This window comes from Carcharhinus amblyrhynchos, unplaced genomic scaffold, assembly GCF_965287045.1.
Source record: "Carcharhinus amblyrhynchos unplaced genomic scaffold, sCarAmb.v2.hapA scaffold_67, whole genome shotgun sequence".
Classification (NCBI taxonomy): domain Eukaryota; kingdom Metazoa; phylum Chordata; class Chondrichthyes; order Carcharhiniformes; family Carcharhinidae; genus Carcharhinus; species Carcharhinus amblyrhynchos.
In genome coordinates, this window is record NW_027649807.1 from 610,044 (window position 1) to 634,543 (window position 24,500).

General features: G+C 46.3%; 1 protein-coding gene across 1 annotated transcript in view; it reads right to left on the bottom strand.

Annotated features, from left to right (window-relative positions):
* Positions 1–24,500, bottom strand: part of LOC145337726 (disintegrin and metalloproteinase domain-containing protein 12-like) — a 221,099-nt gene that overhangs the window by 25,247 nt on the left and 171,352 nt on the right. The window contains exons 13-14 of the mRNA XM_080182564.1: positions 21,337–21,532; positions 9,873–9,981 (exon numbers count right to left, since the gene is read on the bottom strand). Coding sequence (XP_080038690.1) covers positions 9,873–9,981; positions 21,337–21,532 — 305 coding nt within the window. The remainder of the gene's footprint in view (positions 1–9,872; positions 9,982–21,336; positions 21,533–24,500) is intronic.

The following is a 24,500-nucleotide window of genomic DNA, read 5'->3' on the forward strand; positions in this document are numbered from 1 at the left end:
CCAGAGTGCCAGAGCAGATAGTGGAACGGGGGTAAAAAGACAGGTTAGTTCATGCAAAATCACAAATGGAAGGGTTCAGTGTGGTGGAAATAATCTTTTGATGTGTATCTATTTCAATGCTAGGAGTATTGTGGGGAAGGCAGATGAGCTGACGGTGTGGATTGACAGGTGGAAATAGCCATTAGTGAAACTTGGCCACAGGAGGGGCAGGACTGGCAGCTCAATGTTCCAGGGTTCCAATGTTTCATAGAACATAGAACATTACAGCGCAGAACAGGCCCTTTGGCCCACGATGTTGCACCGACCAGTTAAAAAGCAATGACCCTCTAACCTAAACCAATCCCTTTCCATCCATAAACCTATCCACGGATCTCTTAAACGCCCCCAAACTAGGCGCATTTACAACTGCAGCAGGCAGGGCATTCCAATCCCTCACCACCCTCCGGGTAAAGAACCTACCCCTGACATCCGTCCTATAATGACCCCCCCTTAATTTAAAGCCATGCCCCCTCGTGCTAGCTTTCGCCATCCGAGGAAAAAGGCTATCACTATCCACCCTATCTAAACCTCTAATCATCTTATATGTTTCAATAAGATCCCCTCTTAGCCGCCTTCTTTCCAGCGAAAACAACCCCAAATCCCTCAGTCTCTCCTCATAGGACCTCCCCTCCATACCAGGCAACATCCTGGTAAACCTCCTCTGCACCCTCTCCAAAGCCTCCACATCCTTCCTATAATGTGGGGACCAGAACTGCACACAATACTCCAAGTGCGGCCGCACCAGAGTTTTGTACAGTTGCAACATGACGCTGCGACTCCTAAATTCAATCCCCCTACCAATAAACGCCAAGACACCGTATGCCTTCCTAACAACCCTATCTACTTGATTCCCAACTTTCAGGGATCTATGTACACATACACCTAGATCCCTCTGCTCCTCCACACTATTCAGAGTCCTACCGTTAGCCCTATACTCGACACATCTGTTATTCCTGCCAAACTGAATTACCTCACACTTTTCCGCATTAAACTCCATCCGCCACCTCTCGGCCCAGCTCTGCAACCTGTCCAAGTCTCCCTGTAGACTAAGACACCCTTCCTCACTATCTACCACACCTCCGACTTTGGTGTCATCAGCAAATTTACTAATCCACCCAACTATACCCTCATCCAGATCATTAATAAAAATTACATACAGCAGTGGCCCCAAAACAGATCCCTGAGGCACACCACTCGTAACTGAACTCCATGACGAATACTTACCATCAACCACCACCCTCTGTCTCCTATCCGCCAGCTAATTCCTGATCCAATTAACTAAATCACCCTCAATCCCATACATCTGCAATTTCTGCAGAAGGCTTCCATGGTGAACCTTATCAAATGCCTTACTAAAGTCCATATATACCACGTCAACTGCCTTACCCCCATCCACCTCTTTGGTCACTTTCTCAAAAAACTCAATAAGGTTAGTAAGGCACGACCTACCCTCCACAAAACCATGCTGACTATCTCTAATCATTTCATTACTCTCCAAATAACTATAAATCCTATCCCTAATAATTTTTTCTAAAACCTTACCCACAACAGAAGTAAGACTCACCGGTCTATAATTCCCGGGGAAGTCTCTGTTCCCCTTCTTAAACAATGGGACAACATTCGCTATCCTCCAATCTTCTGGCACTATACCAGTGACCAACGACGACCTGAAGATCAGAGCCAGAGGCTCTGCAATCTCCTCCCTTGCCTCCCAGAGAATCCTAGGGTAAATCCCGTCCGGCCCAGGGGACTTATCTATTTTCAAACCCTCAAGAATAACTAGCACATCCTCCTTATCAACTGCAATACTGTCCAGTTTACAACCCTGTAACCCAGTGTTCTCCACAACTACATTTATGTCCCCCTGCGTGAATACCGAAGAGAAATATTGGTTCAATCCCTCTCCAATCTCTTCCGGTTCCACACATAAATTCCCACTGCTGTCTATAACTGGCCCTAATCTTGCCCTAACCAACCTTTTGTTCTTAACATATCTATAGAACGCCTTAGGATTCTCCTTAATCCTATCAGCCAAAGTCTTCTCATGTCCTCTTTTAGCCCTTCTTAACTCTCTCTTTAACTCCCTCCTAGCCAATCTAAAGCTTTCTAATGCACTACCTGAGCCCTCAAGTCTCATCCGAACATAAGTCTCCTTTTTCTTTTTAACCAACGAATCAACTTTTTTAGTGCACCACGGTTCCCTAGCTCTACCAATTCCTCCTTGCCTGACAGGGACATACACATCAAGGACTCGCAGTAGCTGCTCCTTGAAAAAACTCCACATTTCGGATGTTCCGAGACCCTGTAATCTCCTAGTCCAACCTATGCTTCCTAATTCTCTCCTAATAGCCTCATAATTACCCTTCCCCCAGCTAAAACTACTGACCCGAGGTTCATGCCTATCCCTTTCCATCACTATTGTGGTCACTATCACCAAAATGCACACCAACTTCCAAGTCTAACACCTGGTCTGGCTCATTTCCCAGCACCAAATCCAATATAGCCTCACCTCTAGTTGGCCTATCTACATACTGAATCAAAAAACCTTCCTGCATGCTTTGTACAAAAACTGACCCCTCTAATGAGCTAGAGCTATAGCAATTCCAATCAATATTAGTAAAGTTAAAGTCCCCCATAACAATTACCCTATTACTTTCACTCCTAACCAGGATCGTCTCCGCAATCCTTTCCTCAACCTCTCTAGAACTTTTAGGAGGTCTATAAAAGACTCCCAACAGGGTGACCTCTCCTCTCCTATTTCTAATCTCAGCCCATACTACCTCAACAGACAAGTCCTCATCAAACTTCCTCTCTGACACTGTGATACAGTCCTTGACCAATAATGCTACCCCTCAACCCCTTCTACCTCCTTCTCTACTCCGACTGAAGCATGTGTTTCAGGCATGATAGAGGCAGAGGGATAAAAAGTTGGGGGAGGGTGGCATTGTTGGTCAGGGAAAATGTTACAGTGGTACTCAGGCAGGATAGATTAGGGAGCTTGTCTACAGAGGCCCTATGGGTGGAGCTGAGAAACAGGAAAGGTATGACCACATTAATGGGGTTGTATTATAGACCACCCAATAGTCAGAGAGAATTGGAGGAGCAAATCAGCAGAGAGAGATAGCTGACAACTGCAAGAAACAGAAAGTTGTGATAGTAGGGGATTTTAATTTTCCACATATAGATTGGGACTCCGACACTGTTAAAGATTTAGACAGGGTAGAGTTTGTTAAATGTGTTCAGGAGAATTTTCTACATCAGTATATAGAAGTGTCAACTAGAGAGGATGGGATATTGGATCTCCTGTTGGGAAATGAGTTAGGGCAGGGGATGGATGTGAGTGTGAGGGAACACTTTGGATCCAGTGATCATAATGCCATTAGTTTCAACCTGATCATGGATAAGGATAAGGATCTGGTCTTTGGTTTGAAGTTCTGAACTGGAAAAAGGCCAAATGTGATGAAATGAGAAGGGATTTGGAAAGTGTGGACTGACACAGGCTGGTCTCTGGTAAGGATGTAAATGGAAAGTGGGGGGCCTTCAAAGGAGGAATTTTGAGAGTGCAGAGTTTGTATGTTCCTGTCAGGATTAAAGGCAAAGTAAATAGAAATAAGGAACCTTGGTTCTCGAGGGAGATTGTAACACTGATTAAGAGGAAGTGAGTTGTATGAAATGTATAGGCAGTAAGGAACAGATCAGATGCTCGAGGAGTATAAAAAATGCAAGAAGCTACTTAAGAGGGAAATCAGGAGGGCTAAAAGAAGACATGAGGTTGCTTTGGCAGACAGAATGAAGGAAAATCCAAAGAGTTTCTATAGGTATGTTAGGAGCAAAAGGATAGTGAGGGATAAAATTGGTCCTCTTGAAGACCAGAGTGGTAGACTGTGTATGGAACCAAAAGAGATGGGGGAGATACTAAATGGGGTTTTTGTATCCGTATTTACTGAGGAAACGGACATGGAGTCTACGGAAATTGGGCAAACAGGTAGGGAGGTCATGGAACCTTTACAGATTAAAGAGGAGGAGGTGCTGGCTGTCTTGAGGCAAATCAGAGTGGATAAATCTCCAGGACCGGACAGGGTATTCCCACGGACCTTGAGGGAGGCTGGAGTTGAATTTGCAGGGGCCCTGGCAGACATATTTAAAATGTCAGTATTCACGGGGGTGTCGGATGATTGGAGGGTGGCTCATGTTGTTCCATTGTTTAAAAAAGGTTCCAAAAGAAATCCGGGAAATTATAGGCCAGTAAGTTTGACATCAGTGGTTGGCAAGTTATTGGAAGGTGTGATAAGGGATAGGATCTACAAATATTTGGATAGACAGGGACTTATTAGGGAGAGTCAACATGGCTTTGTGCGTGGTAGGTCATGTTTGACCAATCTATTCGAGTTTTTCGAGGAGGTCACCAGGAAAGTGGATGAAGGGAAGTTGGTGGATATTATCTACCTGGATTTCAGCAAGGCCTTTGACAAGGTCCCTCAGGGGAGGTTAGTTGGGAAGGTTCAGTCACTAGGTATAGATGGGGAGGTAGTAAATTGGATTAGACACTGGCTCAATGGAAGAAGCCAGAGAGTGGTTGTGGAGGATTGCTTCTCTGAGTGGAGGCCTGTGACGAGTGGAGTGCGACAGGGATCGGTGTTGGGTCCATTGTTGTTTGTCGTCTATATCAACGATCTGGATGATAATATGGTAAATTGGATCGGCAGATTTGCTGATGATACAAAGATTGGAGGTGTAGTGGACAGTGAGGAAGGTTTTCAAAGCTTGCAGAGGGATTTGGACCAACTAGAAAAATGGGCTGAAAAATGGCAAATGGAATTTAACGCAGACAAATGTGAGGTATTGCACTTTGGAAGGACAAACCAAAGTAGAACGTACAGGTAAATGGTAGGACTCTGAAGAGTACAGTTGAACCGAGGGATCTGGGAATACAGGTCCAGAATTCCCTAAAAGTGACGTCACAGGTGGATCGGGTTGTAAAGAGTGCTTTTGGTACATTGGCCTTTATAAATCGGAGTATCGAGTATAAAAGTTGGAGTGTTATGGTAAGGTTATATAAGGCATTGGTGAGGCCGAATTTAGAGTATTGTGTACAGTTTTGGTCACCTAGTTACAGGAAGGATGTAAATAAGGTTGAAAGAGTGCAGAGAAGGTTCACAAGGATGTTGCCGGGACTTGAGAAGCTGAGTTACAGAGAGAGATTGAATAGGTTAGGACTTTATTCCCTGGAGCGTAGGAGAATGAGGGGAGATTTGATAGAGGAGTATAAGATTTTGATGGGTTTAGATAGAGTGAATGCAAGCAGGCTTTTTCCACTGAGGCTAGAGGAGAAAAAAACCAGAGGGCATGGGTTAAGGGTGAAAGGAGAAAAGTTTAAAGGGAATATTAGGGGGGGCTTCTTCACACAGAGAGTGGTGGGAGTGTGGAATGAGCTGCCAGATAAAGTGGGAAATGTGGGGTCACTTTTAACATTTAAGAAAAACTCGGACGGGTTCATGGATGAGAGGGGTGTGGAGGGTCCAAGTGCAGGTCAGTGGGACTAGGCAAAAAATGGTTCAGCACAGACAAGAAGGGCCAAAAGGCCTGTTTCTGAGCTGTAATTTTCTATGGTTCTATGGTTTTCTATCAATACTATATTCCAAGTGTGGCCTCACTAAGGTTCTATAAAGCTGCAACATGACTTGCCAATTTTTAAACTCAGTGCCCCAGCCGATGAAGGCAAGCATGCCGTATGCCTTCTTGACTACCTTCTCCACCTGCATTGCCACTTTCAGTGACCTGTGTACCTGTACACCCAGATCCCTCTGCCTATCAATACTCTAAAGTGTTCGGCCATTTACTGTGTATTTCCTGTCTGTATTAGAGCTTCTTTCCTGAGGGACCTTGTCAAAGGCCTTACTGAAGTCCATGTAGACAACATCCACTCCCCTACCCTCAGCAATCATCTTCATCAAAAAGCTCAATCAAGTTTGTGAGACACAACCTCCCCTTCACAAAACCATTTTGCCTCTCACTAATACGTCCACTTATTTCCAAGCGGAAGTGAATCCTGTCTCGAAGAATCCTCTCCAATAATTTCCCTACCGCTGATGTAAGGCTCACCAGCCTGTAATTACCTGGATTATTCTTGCTATCCTTCTTAAACAAAGGAACAACATTGGCTATTCTCCAATCCTTTGGGATCTCCCCTGTAATATGCAGATGCCGGTGTTGGACTTGGGTAAACACAGTAAGAAGCCTTACAACACCAGGTTAAAGTCCAACAGGTCCATCAGTGGCTTGTGCTACCAAATAAACTTGTTGGACTGTAACCTGGTGTTGTGAGATTTCTTATTGGATCTCCCCTGTAGCCAGTGAGGACACAAAGATTCCTCCTGAGGTCCCAGCAATTTCCTCCCTTGCCTCTCTCAGTATTCTGGGGTATATCCCATCAGGCCCTGGGGACTTGTCTACATTAATGTTTCTCAAGAACCCCAATCTCTCTTTTTTGATCTCAACATGACTCAAACTATCTACACATCCTTTCCCAGACTCATCATCCACTAAGTCCTTCTCTTTGTTGAATACTGACACAAAGTACTCATTTAATACCTCACCCATTTCCTCTGGCTCCACACAGATTCCTATCCTTGTCCTTGAGTGGGCCAACCCTCTCCCTGGCTCCCCTCTTGCTCTTTATAAAGAGCCTTGAGATTTTTCTTAATCCCTTTTAACCCTCCTTACTCCTTGTAGAAAGAAACTTAAACTTTCCTTGTATTCCACACTTTCTTCCTGTGTTCCCAGCCTCCGAGCTTTGATAAATGCTTCCTTTTTCTCTTTGACCAGGCTCACAGTATCTCTCATTATCCAAGGTTCCCAAAACTTGCCATCCTTATCCTTCATCCTGACAGGAATGTGCCGGTCCTGAATCCCTATCAACTTACACTTGAAAGCCTCCCACATGCCAGATGTTGATTTGCCCTCAAACATCTGCCCCCAAACTACTTTCTTCAGTTCCTGCCTAATATTGTTGTAATTAGCCTTCCCCCAATTTAGCACCTTAACTTGAGGACGACACTTATTTTTATCCATCAGTATCTTCAAGCTTACTGAATTGTGGTCACTGTTCCCGAACTGCTCCCCTACTGAAACATCGACCACCTGGCCAGACTCCTTCCCCAGTACCAGGTCCAGTGTGGCCCCTTCCCAAGTTGGATGATCTACATAATGTTTCAAGAAGCCCTCCTGGATGCTCCTTACAAACTCTGCCCCATCCACACCCCCAGCACTAAGTGACTCCCAGTCAATTTTGGGGAAGTTAAAATTTTCCACCACAACAACTCTGTTACTTTTACACCTTGCCAAAATCTGCCCACATATCTGTTCCCCTATCCCCCGCTAGCTGTTGGGTAGCCTATAATAAACCCCCATCATAGTGACTGCACCTTTCCTATTCCTGAGCTCTTACCCACATTGCCTCGATGTATGAACCCTTCGAGGTGTCCTCCTGCAGTACAGCTGTGATATTCTCCTTAACCAATAGTGCAACTCTCCCACCCCTTTTCCATCCCCCTCTATCCCGCCTGAAATGTTAAGCTGCCAATCCTGTCTTTCCCTTAACCAAGTCTCTATTATGGCAACAACATCATAGTTCCTAGTACTAATCCAAGCTTCTCACACTGAAACAAATGCACTTCAGTTCACCGGACCTTCTCTGATTAGCAATCCCACCCTGCCTGCTGTTACTCTGAGTCTTACTGGCCCTATTCTCTGGTTCCCCTTCAGCTAATTCACCTTTGCTTTGGTTCCCATCCCCGTGCCAATCTAGTTTCAACCCTCCTGTGTGACATAAGCAAACCTCCCAGCCAGAATATTTATGCCTTTCCAGTTTAGATGCAACCCATCTTTCTTATAGAGGTCCCACCTACCCCCATAGTCCAGATATCTGAAACCCTCCCTCCTACACCAGCTGTTTAGACAGGTGTTGGGCTGCACTATCTTCCTATTCCTAGCCTCACTGGCACGTGGCACAGGGAGTAATCCTGAGATTACAACCCTAGAGATCCTGCTTTTTAACTTTCTACCTAACTCCCTAAACTGCTGCTGCAGAATCTCATCATTCTTCCTACTGTAGTGGTTAGTACCAATACATACCACAACCTCTGTCTGTACACTCTCTCCCTTCAGAATGCTTTCTGTCCGTTCAGAGACATCCTGGACTCTGGCACCAGGAAGGCAACGTATCATCCTGGAGTCTCTTTCACATCCACAGAATCGCCTGTCTGTACCCCTAACTATCGAGTCCCCTTAACTATTCCTCTAGTTCTCTTTGTTCCTCCTTGCTAAACGACACAGCCAGCCGTGGTGTCACTGCTTTGGCTGATGCTGCTGTTATCCCCTGATAGACCATCTCCCGCACAGTATCTAAAACGGTATACTTGTTAGAGAGGGGGATAACCACAGGGGATTCCAGCACTGACTGACTGCTCCTTCTAGCGGTCACCCATCTATCTGCCTGCACCTTCTTCATGGTCATCCTCAACACCTGTGCCCCATGAGGCTGTGTTCTTAGTCCCCTCCTACACTCCTTATACACTGTGACTGTGTGGCCAAATTCCCCTCCAATTCCATTTTCAAGTTTGCTGATGACACCACCACGATGGGTCGGATCTCAAACAATGATGAGACAGAGTACAGGAATGAGACAGAGAGTGTGGAGAATTGGTGTAGCAACAATAATCTCTTCCTCAATGTCAACAAAATGAAACGTCATCGACTTCAGGAAGTGTAAAGGAGAACATGCCCCCGTCTACATCAATGGGGATGAAGTAGAAAGGGTCGAGAGCTTCAATTTTTAGGTGTCCAGATCACCCACCCTGTGGCCCCCCCCACCCCCCTTGCCCATGCTGGCAGTATGGTTCAGGAAGCCCACCAATGTCTCTACTTTTCAAGACACAAACGTAATTTGGTCGTGTCAGCTGTGACTGTCTGTCTATCCTTCCTGCTGCCTTGGCAAAGCAGTCGGTATAATTAAGGGCCCCACGCACCCCTTCCATCTCTTCCGCTTCTTCCATCAGAAAAAAAATACAAAAGTCTGGGGTCCCGCACCAACCAACTCAAGAACAGCTTCTTCCCTGCGGCTGTCAGACTTTTGAATGGACCTACCTCGCACTAAGCTGATCTTTCTCTACACTCTCGCTGTGACTGTAACACTACACTCTGCACTCCCTCCATTCCTTCTCTATGAACGGTATGCTTTGTCTATATGGTGTACAACAAACAATACTTTTCACTGTATTTTCATAAATCAAATCAAATACACTCATTATTGAATACCCGTTTCCTTGAACAGTTGATGGTGAGATGCCTTCCTGAGCTACTGCTGTCAGGAAAGGAGTCCAAATTTTTTGATGCAGTGTCTGAATACGCATCCGATCTTATGGAAAAAAATTCCCAGTCTGGAATGAATGTTGCTTACTGTAAGGGGCTTACAGTTGTTTTTAGAAATAGAATACAGAAGCCCTACAGTGCAGAATGAGACCATTCAGCCCATTGAATTTGCACCAATCACAATCCCACCCACACCCTATTCTTGTCACATATTTCCCCCATTAATCCCCTGACACGAGGGTCAATTTAGCACGGCCAATTAACCTAACCTGCACATCTGAGGGAGGAAAGCAGAGCACCCGGGGGAAACCCTTGCAGACATGGGGAGGATGTGCATTACTTTGATGCCGTGAGAAATTATCTCAGAATCCTCTGCATGAAACTTGATTATTAACTCAGAGTTATGAAACATTTTTGCTGTTTCACTCAGTATAAGACAAAGCTGAAATGTGAGCCAAACTCACCGAGGGTTGCACTTGATGTAGTTCCCTTCATCATCTCTGCCACAATGTCCAAATTCATCTCCAAATATATTCATATTTTTATAACATAATTCTTCAGCATTGCTTGCACCTATCAAAGAGAAGGTGGGAGTGTTACAAATACAGAATCATACATTGTCATTACTGTGTGTCGGACAGGACACCCAGGCCTCTGTGGGAAGAGTATGGAGTATCTGAGAGTGTGGCTTACAGAGAAACAGTCTGTAGCCAAACAGGCCTCTAAAATGGCGTTTTGTAAAGCACTCTGGGATAACTGGGCAAGAAACTAAACCGACAGACTGCAGTTTAAAGACAGAGACAAACAGGCTACAACCCTGACGAGTGAATACACAGGACCTGGGCCATCTCCAGGATGAAAGAGACTTTCTGGTCACACTGGGTTGTGTGCCAGACGTAAAGGCACCGTGAATCCTTATTTAGGAGGAAGGTATGTGACCTATGTGCCTACAACACCTACAGGCATGGCCGCCAGGGACACACCCAGAGATCGGTGTGGTAGCACCTGATTGGACTCTTATTGATCAGGGTGATCAAGTCCTGATCGACTGATTGGCAATGGCCAAAAAAAGGGCGTGAAACCAAACGGGGCATAAAGGATGCTGCACAACCAGGAATCTCGCTCTCTCTCTGACCCCACAAATGAGCTACAACAATGGTGAACATCGCCAGCGAGAGGAGAGCCACCACACCCGAGAAGGAGGGAAGAAAGACCACAGCCAGAATGCCAGACCAGACCAGAGGACCAGACAACACTGACAACTACCAAGACCAGCACACAGGTAAAGGCCAAGATCTGTTTGGGGACTTGTCAGTCACGCAAAGTTAAGTCAAGGTCTTGTACTGGACTTGAATTCCAGTATTTTCTTTAAGATAACTTATTGTTGGGCGGGTGGGTGATTATTGATTGTGTGGGTTTAAATAAATATTGTTTGTACTAATAAGACATCTACTCGGAGTTATTTGTCCACCGTATAAGGGTTAAAACAGACTGATTTTACAACAAGTCTCAAACGGGAAAAAAAGATTCACAATGAGAACAGAAATAACAATTTATCGGGGCAACACATTTACCCCAGTGCCTGAGAGACACATGAGAAAATAAAAGATGACCCTGAGCTACAAATGAGTTCGAGAGGATAGGTGTCAAAACACTAAATCCAAAATGTTTGAGCTTGAAGAATGCAGATAGCCTGAAAGGCTGTCAGGTTGGAGGAGAAAGCAGGGATTGGTGAAAGGGGGGAGATGATGGAGAGGTTGTGGAAGAATGAAGAGTATTTTACCTGGAGCCAGTATGAGTTAGCAAGCAGAGGGGGAATGGGGATCTGGATTTTACTTTCTCACGCCCCATCTGTATTTTAAATTTAATCACACTGTGATCGCATCTTCCGGAGGATCACGAACTGTAAGATCATTAATTATTCCTGTCTCATGAACAGGACCAGATCGAGGATAGTTTGCTCCCTTGTAGGTTCCATTACATACTGTTCAAGGAATCTATCGCAGATACATTCTATCAACTCCTCCTCAAGGCTGCCTTGACTGACCTGGGTTTGACCAGTTGATATGTAGATTAAAATCCCCCATGATAATTGCTGTACCATTTTTACACGCATCAGTTACTTCTTTGTTTATTTCTCACCCCACCGTTATGTTATTATTTGGTGGCCTATAGACTACGCCTATCAGTGACTTTTTCCCCTTACTATTTTTATGAGCTTGCGACGGTGCAGAGGGACCTCGGGGTCCTTGTGCATGAGTCGCTAAAACCCAGCCTGCAGGTGCAGCAAGTGGTCAGGAAGGCGAATGGGATGCTGGCCTTCATAGCGAGGGGGATTGAATATAAAAGTAGGGAGGTCTTGCTGCAGCTGTATAGGGCACTGGTGAGGCCGCAGCTGGAGTACTGTGTGCAGTTTTGGTCGCTGCACTTATGCAAGGATATTTTGGCCTTGGAGGGAGTGCAGAGGAGGTTTACTAGGCTGATTCCGGAGTTGAGGGGGTTGAGCTATGAGGAGAGGCTGAATAAACTAGGCTTGTACTCGTTAGAGTTTAGAAGAATGAGGGGAGATCTCATTGAGACGTATAAGATGATGAATGGGATGGATAGGATAGAGGTGGAGAGGCTCTTCCCACTCAGAAAGGACAGTAGGACTAGGGGGCACAGCCTCAAGATAAAGGGGGGGCGGTTTAGAACGGAGTTGAGGAGGAACTTCTTCACTCAAAGGGTGGTGAATCTCTGGAGTTCTCTGCCCGCTGAAGTGGTGGAGGCTGCCTCGCTAAATATATTTAAGACGCGGGTTGATAGGTTTCTGATAAGAGAGGGGATTAAGGGTTATGGGGAGAGGGCGGGAATGTGGAACTGATCCACGACAGATCAGCCATGATCTTATTGAATGGCGGGGCAGGCTCGAAGGGCTAGATGGCCGACTCCTGCTCCTATTTCTTATGTTCTTATGTTCTTATGTTAATTTCCACCCAAATGGATTCAACCTTTGTTTCCATACAACCTACATCATCTCTCACTACCGCCCTGTTCTGATCCTTAAATGATGTGGAGATGCCGGCATTGGACTGGGGCAAACACAGTAAGAAGTCTCACAACACCAGGTTCAAGTCCAGCGGGTTTATTTGGTAGCAAAATCCACTAGCTTAGAGAGCGCTGCTCCTTCATCAGATGGGTGGGAGTTCTGATCACAAACAGGGCATATAAAGACACGAACTCAATTTACAAAATAATGATTGGAATGCAAGTCTTTACAGGTTCATAAGAACATAAGAAATAGGAGCAGGAGTCGGCCATCTAGCCCTTCGAGCCTGCCCCACCATTCAATAAGATCATGGCTGATCTGAAGTGGATCAGTTCCACTTTCCCGCTTTCTCCCCATAACCCTTAATTCCCCTGTCTATCAGAAACCTATCTACCCGTGACTTAAATATATTTAGTGAGGTAGCCTCCACCACTTCAACGGGCAGAGAATTCCAGAGATTCACCACCTTTTGAGTGAAGAAGTTCCTCCTCAACTCCGTTCTAAACTGCCCCCCCCTTATCTTGAGGCTGTGTCCTCTAGTCCTGCTGTCCTTTCTAAGCAGGAAGAATCTCTCTACCTCTACCCTATCCATCCCCTTCATTATCTTATTCATCTCAATAAGATCCCCCCTCATCCTTCTAAACTCTAACGAGTACAGACCCAGTCTATTTCGTCTCTCTTCATAGTCCAACCCCCTCAACTCCGGTATCAGCCTAGTAAACCTCCTCTGCACTCCCTCCAAGGCCAAGATATCTTTGCGCAGGTGCGGCGCCCAAAACTGCACACAGTACTCCAGCTGCGGCCTCACCAATGCCCTGTACAGCTGCAGCAAGACCTCCCTACTTCTATATTCTATCCCCCTCACTATAAAGGCCAGCATCCCATTCGCCTTCCTGACCACCTGCTGCACCTGCAAGCTGGGTTTTTGCGACTCATGCACAAGGACCCCCAGGTCCCTCTGCACCGTAGCCTGCTGCAGCTTTTCACCTTTTAAATAATAATCCCTCCTACTATTATTTCTGCCAAAGTGGATAACCTCACACTTGCTAACATTATACTCCATCTGCCAGGTCCTCGCCCACTCGCCCAGCCTATCCAGATCTCTCTGCAGACTTTCCACACCCTCTGCACAATTTGCTTTTCCACTCATCTTCGTGTCATCAAGTTTTAAAACAATGTGAGTGATGAGAGGGTTAAGCACAGGTTAAAGAGATGTGTATTGTCTCCAGACAGGACAGTTTGTGAGATTTTGCAAGCCCAGACAAGTCGTGGGGGTTACAGATAGTATGACATGAACCCAAGATCCCGGTTGAGGCCCCACTCACATTGTCTGTACCTTTAAGACTTGATTAGCTGTAAAGACTCGCATTCTAATCAATTTTCTATAAATTGAGTTTGTGTCTTTATATGCCCTGAGAACTCCCACTTGCATAAGAACATAAGAAATAGGAGCAGGAGTCGGCCATCTAGCCCTTCGAGCCTGCCCCGCCATTCAATAAGATCATGGCTGATCTGTCGTGGCTCAGTTCCACATTCCCACTTTCTCCCTATAACCCTCACCTGATGAAGGAGCAGTGCTCCGAAAGCTAGTGGCGTTTACTATTGGACTTTAACCTGCTGTTGTGAGACTTCTTACTGTGCTCCCTGTCTTTATATTCAATCCCCCTCGCTATGAAGGCCAGCATCCCATTCGCCTTCCTGATCACCTGCTGCACCTGCAAGCTGGGTTTTTGCGATTCGTGCACAAGGACCCCAAGGTCCCTCTGCACCGTCGCCTGCTGCAGTTTTTCGCCTTTTAAATAGTAATCCCTCCTACTATTATTCCTGCCAAAGTGGATAACCTCACACTTGCAAAGTGTGATCAGGCCAATTCAGGCACGGAATGTCCTGGCACATATCGGACAGTCTTGTGTAGACACTGTAGTTGTTGCGCTGGTGGCTGTGGACTTGCGCAGCTCGCGCTTAAGTTGTGCTTCAGCAATACACCTTGCTTCATAAGCTTGACAGCCTTTGTGGATGATGCAGCGCCAGGTGGGGCGGTTTTGTGCCAGCGTTTCCCAGGTGGTCGTATCAATGTCAAGCGACTGCAGGAAGGCCTTGAGTGTGTCTTTGGAACGTTTCTTCTGCCCTCCATGCAAGCGCCTTCCAGCAGAGAGTTCCCCAAAAAGGAGCTGCTTGGGTATGCGCTCGTCTGACACACGGATGACATGACCTGCCCACCGGGTCTGCGCTCTCATCAGCAGTGTGTGGACTGATGGTAGACTTCCTCGAGAGAGAACTTCAGTATCTGGTAATTTGTCTTGCCATAATATTGTGCTAAGGCAAGTCATGTGGAAATGATTGAGCTGTCTTGCATGCCTTCGATACACAGTCCACGTTTCACAGGCATCCAGGAGGGTAGTGAGTACCACAGAACTGTACGCAATACTCCAAGTGCGGCCACACCAGAGTTTTGTACAGTTGTAACATGACCTCACGGCTCCGAAATTCAATCCCTCTACCAATAATTGGTAAGGAATTGGTAAGGCTAATTGGTAAGGCTAGGGAACCGTGGTGCACCAAAAAAGTTGATTCGTTGGTTAAAAAGAAAAAGGAGGCTTATGTTCGGATGAGACGTGAGCACTCGGATAGTGCACTAGACAGCTTTAGATTGGCTAGGAGGGAGTTGAAGAGCGAGCTAAGAAGGGCTAAAAGAGGACATGAGAAGACTTTGGCTGATAGAGTTAAGGAGAATCCTAAGGCGTTCTATAGGTCTGTCAAGAACAGAAGGTTGGTTAGGGCAAGATTAGGGCCAGTTATAGACGGCAGAGGGAAGTTGTGTGTGGAACCGGAGGAGATTGGTGAAGCATTGAACCAATATTTCTCTTCGGTGTTCACGCAGGGGGACATGGATATACCTGAGGAGGACACTGGGTTGCAGGGGAGTAGAATTGACAGTGTTACAGTTGATAAGGAGGATGTGATGGATATTCTGGAGGGTCTGAAAATAGATAAGTCCCCTGGTCCGGATGGGATTTACCCTAGGATTCTCTGGGAGGCAAGAGAAGTGATTGCAGAGCCTCTGGCTCTGATCTTCAGGTTGTCGTTGGCCTCTGGTATAGTACCGGAAGATTGGAGGATAGCGAATGTTGTCCCATTGTTTAAGAGGGGGAACAGAGACTTCCCCAGGAATTATAGGCCGGTGAGTCTCACTTCTGTTGTGGGCAAGGTTTTGGAAAAAATTATTAGGGATAGGATTTATAGTTATTTGGAGAGTAATGAGTTGATTGGAGATAGTCAGCATGGTTTTGTGGCGGGTAGGTCGTGCCTTACTAACCTTATTGAGTTTTTTGAGAAAGTGACCAAAGAGGTGGATGGGGGTAAGGCAGTGGACATGGTGTATATGGATTTTAGTAAGGCGTTTGATAAGGTTCACCATGGTAGGCTTCTGCACAAAATGCAGATGTATGGGATTGGGGGTGATCTAGGGAACTGGATTAGGAATTGGCTAGCGGATAGGAGACAGAGGGTGGTGGTTGATGGTAATTATTCATCATGGAGTTCGGTTACGAGTGGTGTGCCCCAGGGATCTGTGTTGGGGCCACTGCTGTTTGTGATTTTTATTAATGATCTGGATGAGGGTATAGTTGGGTGGATCAGTAAATTTGCTGATGACACCAAAGTCGGAGGTGTGGTAGATTGTGATGAAGGGTGTCATAGTTTGCAGGAAGACTTAGACAGGTTGCAGAGCTGGGCCGAGAGGTGGCGGATGGAGTTTAATGCAGAGAAATGTGAGGTAATTCACTTTGGTAGGAATAACAGATGTGTTGAGTATAGGGCTAACGGGAGGACTTTGAATAGTGTGGATGAACAGAGGGATCTAGGTGTATGTGTACATAGATCCCTGAAAGTTGGGAATCAAGTAGATAAGGTTGTTAAGAAGGCATACAGTGTCTTGGCGTTTATTGGTAGGGGGATTGAATTTAGGAGTCGCAGCGTCATGTTGCAACTGTACAAAACTCTGGTGCGGCCGCACTTGGAGTACTGTGTGCAGTTCTGGTCCCCACATTACAGGAAGGATGTGGAGGCTTTGGAGAGGGTGCAGAGGAGGTTTACCAGGATGTTGCCTGGTATGGAGGGGAGATCCTATGAGGAGAGGCTGAGGGATTTGGGGTTGTTTTCGCTGGAAAGAAGGCGGCTAAGAGGGGATCTTATTGAAACATATAAGATGATTAGAGGTTTAGATAGGGTGGACAGTGATAGCCTTTTTCCTCGGATGGAGAAAGCTAGCACGAGGGGGCATGGCTTTAAACTAAGGGGGGGTAGTTATAGGACGGATGTCAGGGGTAGGTTCTTTACCCAGAGGGTGGTGAGGGATTGGAATGCCCTGCCTGCTGCAGTTGTAAATGCGCCTAGTTTGGGGGCGTTTAAGAGATCCGTGGATAGGTTTATGGATGAAAAGGGATTGGTTTAGGTTAGTGGGCCATTGTTTTTTAACTGGTCGGCGCAACATCGTGGGCCGAAGGGCCTGTTCTGCGCTGTAATGTTCTATGTTCTAATGTTCTATGTTCTAATAAAAGTGAACACACCGTACGCCTTCTTAACAACCTTATCAACCTGGGTGCCAATTTTCAGGGAGCTATGCACATGTACCCCGTGATCTCTCTGCTCGTCAACACTACTAAGAGTCCTTCCATTAGCCCTATATTCTGTACTCCTGTTACTCTTACCAAAGTGAATCACCTCACACTTTTCCGTATTAAACTCCATCTGCCACCTCTCGGCCCAGCTCTGCAGCTTATCTATGTCCCTCTGCAAACTGTAACATCCATCCTCACTGTCTACAACTCCTCCAACTTTGGTGTCGTCAGCAAATTTACTAACCCATCCTTCTACACCCTCATCTAGGTCATTTATAAAAATGACAAACAGCAGTGGCCCCAAAACAGATCCTTGAGGTACACCACTTGTAACTGAACTCCAGGTTGAATATTTCCCATCAACCACCACCCTCTGTCTTCTATCAGCTCGCCAATTCCTGATCCAAACTGCTAAATCACCCTCAATCCCATGCATCTGCATTTTCTGCAATAGCCTACCATGGGGAACCTTATCAAACGCTTTGCTAAAATCCATATACACCACGTCAACTGCCTTACCCTTATCCACCTCTTTGGTCACCTTTTCAAAAAACTCGATAAGGTTTGTGAGGCACGACCTACCCTTCACAAAACCGTGTTGACTATCCCTAATCAATTTATTTCCCTCTAGATGATTATAAATCCTATCCCTTATAATCCTTTCCTTGGCAAGTAAACTGGAAGGAGGTGTTCTTGGGGAAAAGTACTGAAGGAAGGTGGCAGATTTTCAAGGAATGTTTGACTGGAGCTCTGCACGATAACGTTCCGATGAGACAGGGGGGTTTTGGTGGGTCGCGGGAACCGTGGTGCACGAAGGCTGTGGTGAACCTGGTCAGGAAGAAAAAAAGGTTCAGAGAGCTAGGAGATGTTAAGGATCTAGAGGAGTATAAGGCTTGTAGAAAGGAGCTTAAAAAGGAAATTAGGAGAGCCAGAAGGGGTCATGAGAAGACCTTGGCGGGTAAGATTAAGGAGAATCCCAAGGCCTTCTATAAATATGTGAAAGGTAAAAGGATGAGAAGAGAAGGGATAGGACCTATAAAAGGTGAAGGGGGAAAGGTCTGTGTGGAACCAGAAGAAATGGCAGAGGTGCTTAATGAGTACTTTGCCTCAGTATTCACAGTGGAAACTGATCTGGGAGATTGTACTACAGGTTTGCGGCAGTCTGAAAAGATTGAGTATGTGGATATTAAGGAAGAGGATGTGTTAGAACTTTTGAATTCTATCAAGATAGATAAGTCGCCGGGACCAGATGGGATGTACCCCAGGATACTGTGGGAGGCGAGGGAAGTGATTGCAGAGCCCCTGGCGATGATCTTTGCGTCGTCGATGGAAACGGGAGAGGTTCCGGAGGATTGGAGGATTGCGGATGTGGTTCCTATTTTGAAGAAAGGGAACAGAGATAGCCCGGGGAAATTACCGACCAGTGAGTCTGACCTCAGTGGTTGGTAAGTTGATGGAGAGGAATCTAAGGGACAAGATTTATGAGGAATTAGAAAAGTTTAGAATGATCAGGAATAGTCAGCATGGCTTTGTCAAGGGCAGGTCGTGCCTTACGAGCCCAGTTGAGTTCTTTGAAAATGTGATTGAACACATTGACGAAGGAAGGGCGGTGGATGTGGTTTACATGGACTTCAGCAAGGTGTTTGATAAGGTCCCCCATGCAAGACTTCTTGAGAAGATGAGAGGGCATGGGATCCAAGGGGCTTTGGCCTTGTGGATCCAGAACTGGCTTGCCTGCAGAAGGCAGAGAGTGGTTGTGGATGGGTCTTTTTCTGAATGGAGGTCGGACACCAGTGGAGTGCCCCAGGGATCTGTTCTCGGACCCTTGCTGTTTGTCATTTTCATAAATGACCTGGATGAGGAAGTGGAGGGATGGGTTAGTAAGCTCGCTGACGATACGAAGGTTGGTGGTGTTGTGGAAAGTCTGGAGGGATGTCAGAAGTTGCAGTGAGACATTGATAGGATGCAGGACTGGGCAGAGAAGTGGCAGATGGACTTCAATGCAGATAAATGTGTAGTGGTCCATTTTGTCAGGACCAATGGGATGAAGGAATACAATATCAAGGGTAGGAGTCTTAGTAGTGTTGAAGAGCAGAAGGATCTTGGGGTCCGGGTCCACAGGACTCTTAAATCAGCCTCGCAGGTGGAGGATGTGGTCAAGAAGGCGTATGGTGTACTGGCCTTCATTAATCGAGGGATTGAGTTTAGGAGTTGGGAGGTAATGCTGCAACTTTATAAGACCCTTGTCAGACCCCACTTGGAGTACTGTGCGCAGTTCTGGTCGCCTCACTACAGGAAGGATGTGGAAGATATTGAGAGGGTACAGAGGAGATTTACAAGGATGTTGCCTGGTTTGGGAGGCATGCCTTATGAAGATAGGTTGAGGGAGCTGGGACTCTTCTCCCTGGAGAGACGAAGGTTGAGAGGCGACCTGATAGAGGTTTATGAAATGTTGAGAGGAATAGATAGGGTGGATTCTCGGAGGCTATTTCCCAGGGCTGAAATGGTCGCTACTAGAGGACACAGGTTTAAGGTGCTTGGAGGAAAGTACAGAGGAGATGTTAGGGGTAAGTTTTTCACTCAGAGGGTGGTGAGTGAATGGAATCGGCTGCCGTCAGTGGTGGTGGAGGCGAACTCGCTGGGGTCTTTTAAAAGACTTCTGGATGAGTATATGGGATTTAATGGGATTGGGAGTTACAGATAGTTCTATGGCCTGGTAGGTATGGAGATGATCGGTGCAACTTGTGGGCCGAAGGGCCTGTCTGTGCTGTAGTGTTCTACGTTCTAAAACTTTGCCCATAACAGAAGTAATAGTACTGAAGGCTTGTGCTCCAGAACTTGCCACTTCCCTAGCCAAGCTCTTCCAGTACTGTTACAACACTGGCATCTATCCAACAAATGTGGAAAATTGCCCAGGCATATCCTGTATACAATAAGCAGGACAAATCCAACCTGGCCAATTACCACCCAATCAGTCTGCTGTCGATTATCAGTAAAGTGATGGAAGGGGTCATCGACGGTGCTATCAAACTTTACCTGCTCAGCAATAACCTGCTCAGTGACGCCCAGTTTGGGTTATGTCAGGGTCATTCAGATCCTGACTTCATTACAGCCTTGGTTCAAACATGGACAAAGGAGGTGAGTTCCAGAGGGAAGTGAGAGTGACAGTCCTTAACATCAACACTGCATTCAACTGAGTGTGGCATCAAGGAGCCCAAGTGAACCGGAATCAATGGGTATTGGGGAGACAAACTCTCCACTGGTTGGAGTTATACCTGGTACATAGGAAGGTGGTTGTGGTTGTGGACGGTTAGTCATCCCAGCTCCAGGACATCTCTGCAGGAGTCCCTCAGGGTAGTGTCCGAGGCCCAACAATCTTCAGCTGCTTCGTCAATGACCTTCCCGCCATCATAAGGTCAGAAGTGGAGATGTTCACCGATGATTGCACAATGTCTCAGATACTGAAACAGTCCATGTTCAAATGCAGCAAGATCTGGACAATATCCAGGCTTGGGCTGACAACTGGCAGTGACATTCACACCACACCATCACCAATAAGAGACACTCTAACCACCGCCCCTTGACATTCAATGGTGTAACCATCACTGAATCCCCAACTGTCATCATTGGGGCTTCAACTGACCAGAAACCCGAATGGACTCACCACATAAACACAGCGGTGACAAGGCAGGTCAGAGACTGGGAATACTGCGGCGGATAACTCACCTCCTGACTCCCCAAAGCCTGTCCACCATCTACAAGGCACAAGTCAGGATTGCGATGGAATACTTCCCACTTGCCTTGATGAGTGCACTCCAACAACACTTAAGAAGCTCGGCACCATCCAGGACAAAGCAGCCTGATTGATTGATACCACATCTACAAACATCCGCTCCCTCCGCCGCCAACACTCAGTAGCAGCAGTGTGTACCATCTACAAGATCTACTGCAGCAATTCACCAACGTTCCTTAGACAGCACCTTCCAAACCCACGACCCCTTCCATCTAGAAGGACAAGGGCAGCAGATACATGGGAACACCCCCACCTGCAAGTTCCCCTCCAAACCACTCACCATCCTGACTTGGAAATATATCGACCGTTCCTTCACTGTCACTGGGTCAAAATCCTGGACTTCCCTCCCTAACGGCATTGTGGGTCAACCCACAGAACACGGACTGCAGCGATTCGAGAAGGCAGCTCACCCCCACCTTCTCAAGGGCAATAAACACTGGCTAGCCAGTGATGTCTGTGTCCCACAAATGAATAAAAAAAATACTCACTGTTACCCCAAATATCTTTGCACTGTTTATCCACAGACTGACAGACCCCTTGGTTACAGAATAAACGTCCATCGTCGCATGTGTAGCCATTTTTCAGATAGGAATTAATGGGGCAAGTGGACGAGATACCGGAACAGGATTCTGGCAAGTCACATTCCCCTCGCAATGGCCGACATACCACACCCCTCGGGACAAACTGCAGAACAAAAGAAAGCAATGAAAGGTGCTGATATTGTAATCAACTGTTCTTCCTGCCAGGCCATTGAAATTCAATCTATCCATTTCTCAATACTCTGAGCAATAGCAGGTCATGTAGCCCATTGAATCCAGTCTTGATTTCAGGAACCTGGGAAGACCCATTCTCTACACTTCTTGATTTGGTTTATTGTCGTTACATGCATTTGGAAATAGTGAAAAGTATTGTTTCTTACACAGTGCAGTCAACAATATCTACATGGACTTTGAAATAATATCACACGGTGGGTTGTTGCATAAGGTTAAATCTCACGGGATCCAGGGTGAGGGATCTAAATGGATACAAAATTGGCTTCTTGACAGAAACCAGAGGGTGGGTTGGAGAGAGTTGTTTTTCAAACTGGAGGCCTGTGACCAGTGGTGTGCCTCAGGGATCAGTGCTGGGCCCACTGTTATTTGTCATTTATATTGATGATTTGGATGAGAATATAGGGGGCATGGTTAGTAAGTTTACAGATGACACCAAGATTGGTGGCATAGTGGACAGTGAAGAAAGTTATCTCCAATTGCAACGGGATCTTGATCAATTGGGCCAGTGGGCTGACAAATGGCAGCTGGAGTTTAATTTAGATAAATGCGAGGTGATGCATTTTGGTCGATTGAACCAGGACAGGATTTACTCAGTTAATGGTAGGGTGTTGGGGAGAGTTACAGAACAAAGAGATCTCGGGGTACAGGTTCATAGCTCCTTGAAAGTGGAGTCACAGGTGGACAGAGTGGTGAAGAAGGCATTCAGCATGCTTGGTTTCATTGGTCAGAACATTGAATACAGGAGTTGGGACGTCTTGTTGAAGTTGTACAAGACATTGATAAGGCCACACTTGGAATACCGTATGCAATTCTGGTCACCCTATTATAGAAAGGGTATTATTAAACTAGAAAGAGAGCAGAAAAGATTTACTAGGATGCTGCTGGGAGTTGATGGATTGAGTTATAAGGAGAGGCTGGATAGACTGGGACTTTTTTCAAAGAACAAAGAAAAAAGAAAATTACTGCACTGCCCCACCAAACCTGTACCGACTGAACTAAAACCCCCTCCCCTTCCAGGGACCATATCCCTCTATTCCCATCCTATTCATGGATTTGTCCAGACGCCCCTTAAAACTCACTATCGTATCCACTTCCACTACCTCTCCCGGCAGCAAGTTCTAGGCACCCATCATCCTCTGCCTCGTACATCTCCTTTAAACCTTGCCCCTCACACCTTAAACCTGTGCCCCCAGTAACTGACTCTTCCACCCTGGGAAAAAGCTTCTGACTATCCACTCTGTCCATGCCTCTCATAATCTTGTAGATTTCTATCAGGTCTCCCCTCACCCTCCATCGTTCCAGTGAGAACAAACCAAGTTTCTCCAACCTCTCCTCATAGCTAATGCCCTCCATACCAGGCAACATCCTGGTAAATCTTTTCTGTACCCTCTCCGAAGCCTCCACATCCTTCTGATAGTGTGGTGACCAGAATTGAACATTATATTCCAAGTGCAGCCTCACTAAGGTTCTATAAAGCTGCAACATGACTTGCCAATTTTTAAACTCAGTGCCCCAGCCGATGAAGGCAAGCATGCCGTATGCCTTCTTGACTACCTTCTCCACCTGCATTGCCACTTTCAGTGACCTGTGTACCTGTACACCCAGATCCCTCTGCCTATCAATACTCTAAAGTGTTCGGCCATTTACTGTGTATTTCCTGTCTGTATTAGAGCTTCTGTCCTGAGGGACCTTGTCAAAGGCCTTACTGAAGTCCATGTAGACAACATCCACTCCCCTACCCTCAGCAATCATCTTCATCAAAAAGCTCAATCAAGTTCGTGAGACACAACCTCCCCTTCACAAAACCATTTTGCCTCTCACTAATACGTCCACTTATTTCCAAGCGGAAGTGAATCCTGTGTCGAAGAATCCTCTCCAATAATTTCCCTACCGCTGATGTAAGGCTCACCAGCCTGTAATTACCTGGATTATTCTTGCTATCCTTCTTAAACAAAGGGACAACATTGGCTATTCTCCAATCCTCTGGGACCTCCCCTGTAGCCAGTGAGGAAACAAAGATTCCTCCTGAGGTCCCAGCAATTTCCTCCCTTGTCTCTCTCAGTATTCTGGGGTATATCCCATCAGGCCCTGGGGACTTGTCTACATTAACGTTTCTCAAGGGCCCCAATTCCTCCTCCTTTTTGATCTCAACATGACTCAAACTATCTACACATCCTTTCCCAGACTCATCATCCACTTTGAATAGTGTGGATGAACAGAGGGATCTAGGTGTATGTGTACGTAGATCCCTGAAAGTTGGGAATCAAGTAGATAAGGTTGTTAAGAAGGCATACGGTGTCTTGGCGTTTATTGGTAGGGGGATTGAATTTAGGAGTCGCAGCGTCATGTTGCAACTGTACACAACTCTGGTGCGTCCGCACTTGGAGTATTGTGTGCAGTTCTGGTCCCCACATTACAGGAAGGATGTGGAGGCTTTGGAGAGGGTGCAGAGGAGGTTTACCAGGATGTTGCCTGGTATGGAGGGGAGGTCCTATGAGGAGAGACTGAGGGATTTGGGGTTGTTTTCGTTAGAAAGAAAGCGGCTAAGAGGGGATCTTATTGAAACATATAAGATGATTAGAGGTTTAGATAGGGTGGACAGTGATATCCTTTTTCCTCGGATGGAGAAATCTAGCACGAGGGGGATGGCTTTAAATTAAGGGGGGGTAGTTATAGGACGGATGTCAGGGGTAGGTTCTTTACCCAGAGGGTGGTGAGGGATTGGAATGCCCTGCCTGCTGCAGTTGTAAATGCGCCTAGTTTGGGGGCGTTTAAGAGATCCGTGGATAGGTTTATGGACGAAAAGGGATTGGTTTAGATTAGTGGGTCAGTGTTTTTTTTTTAACTGGTCGGCGCAACATCGTGGGCCGAAGGGCCTG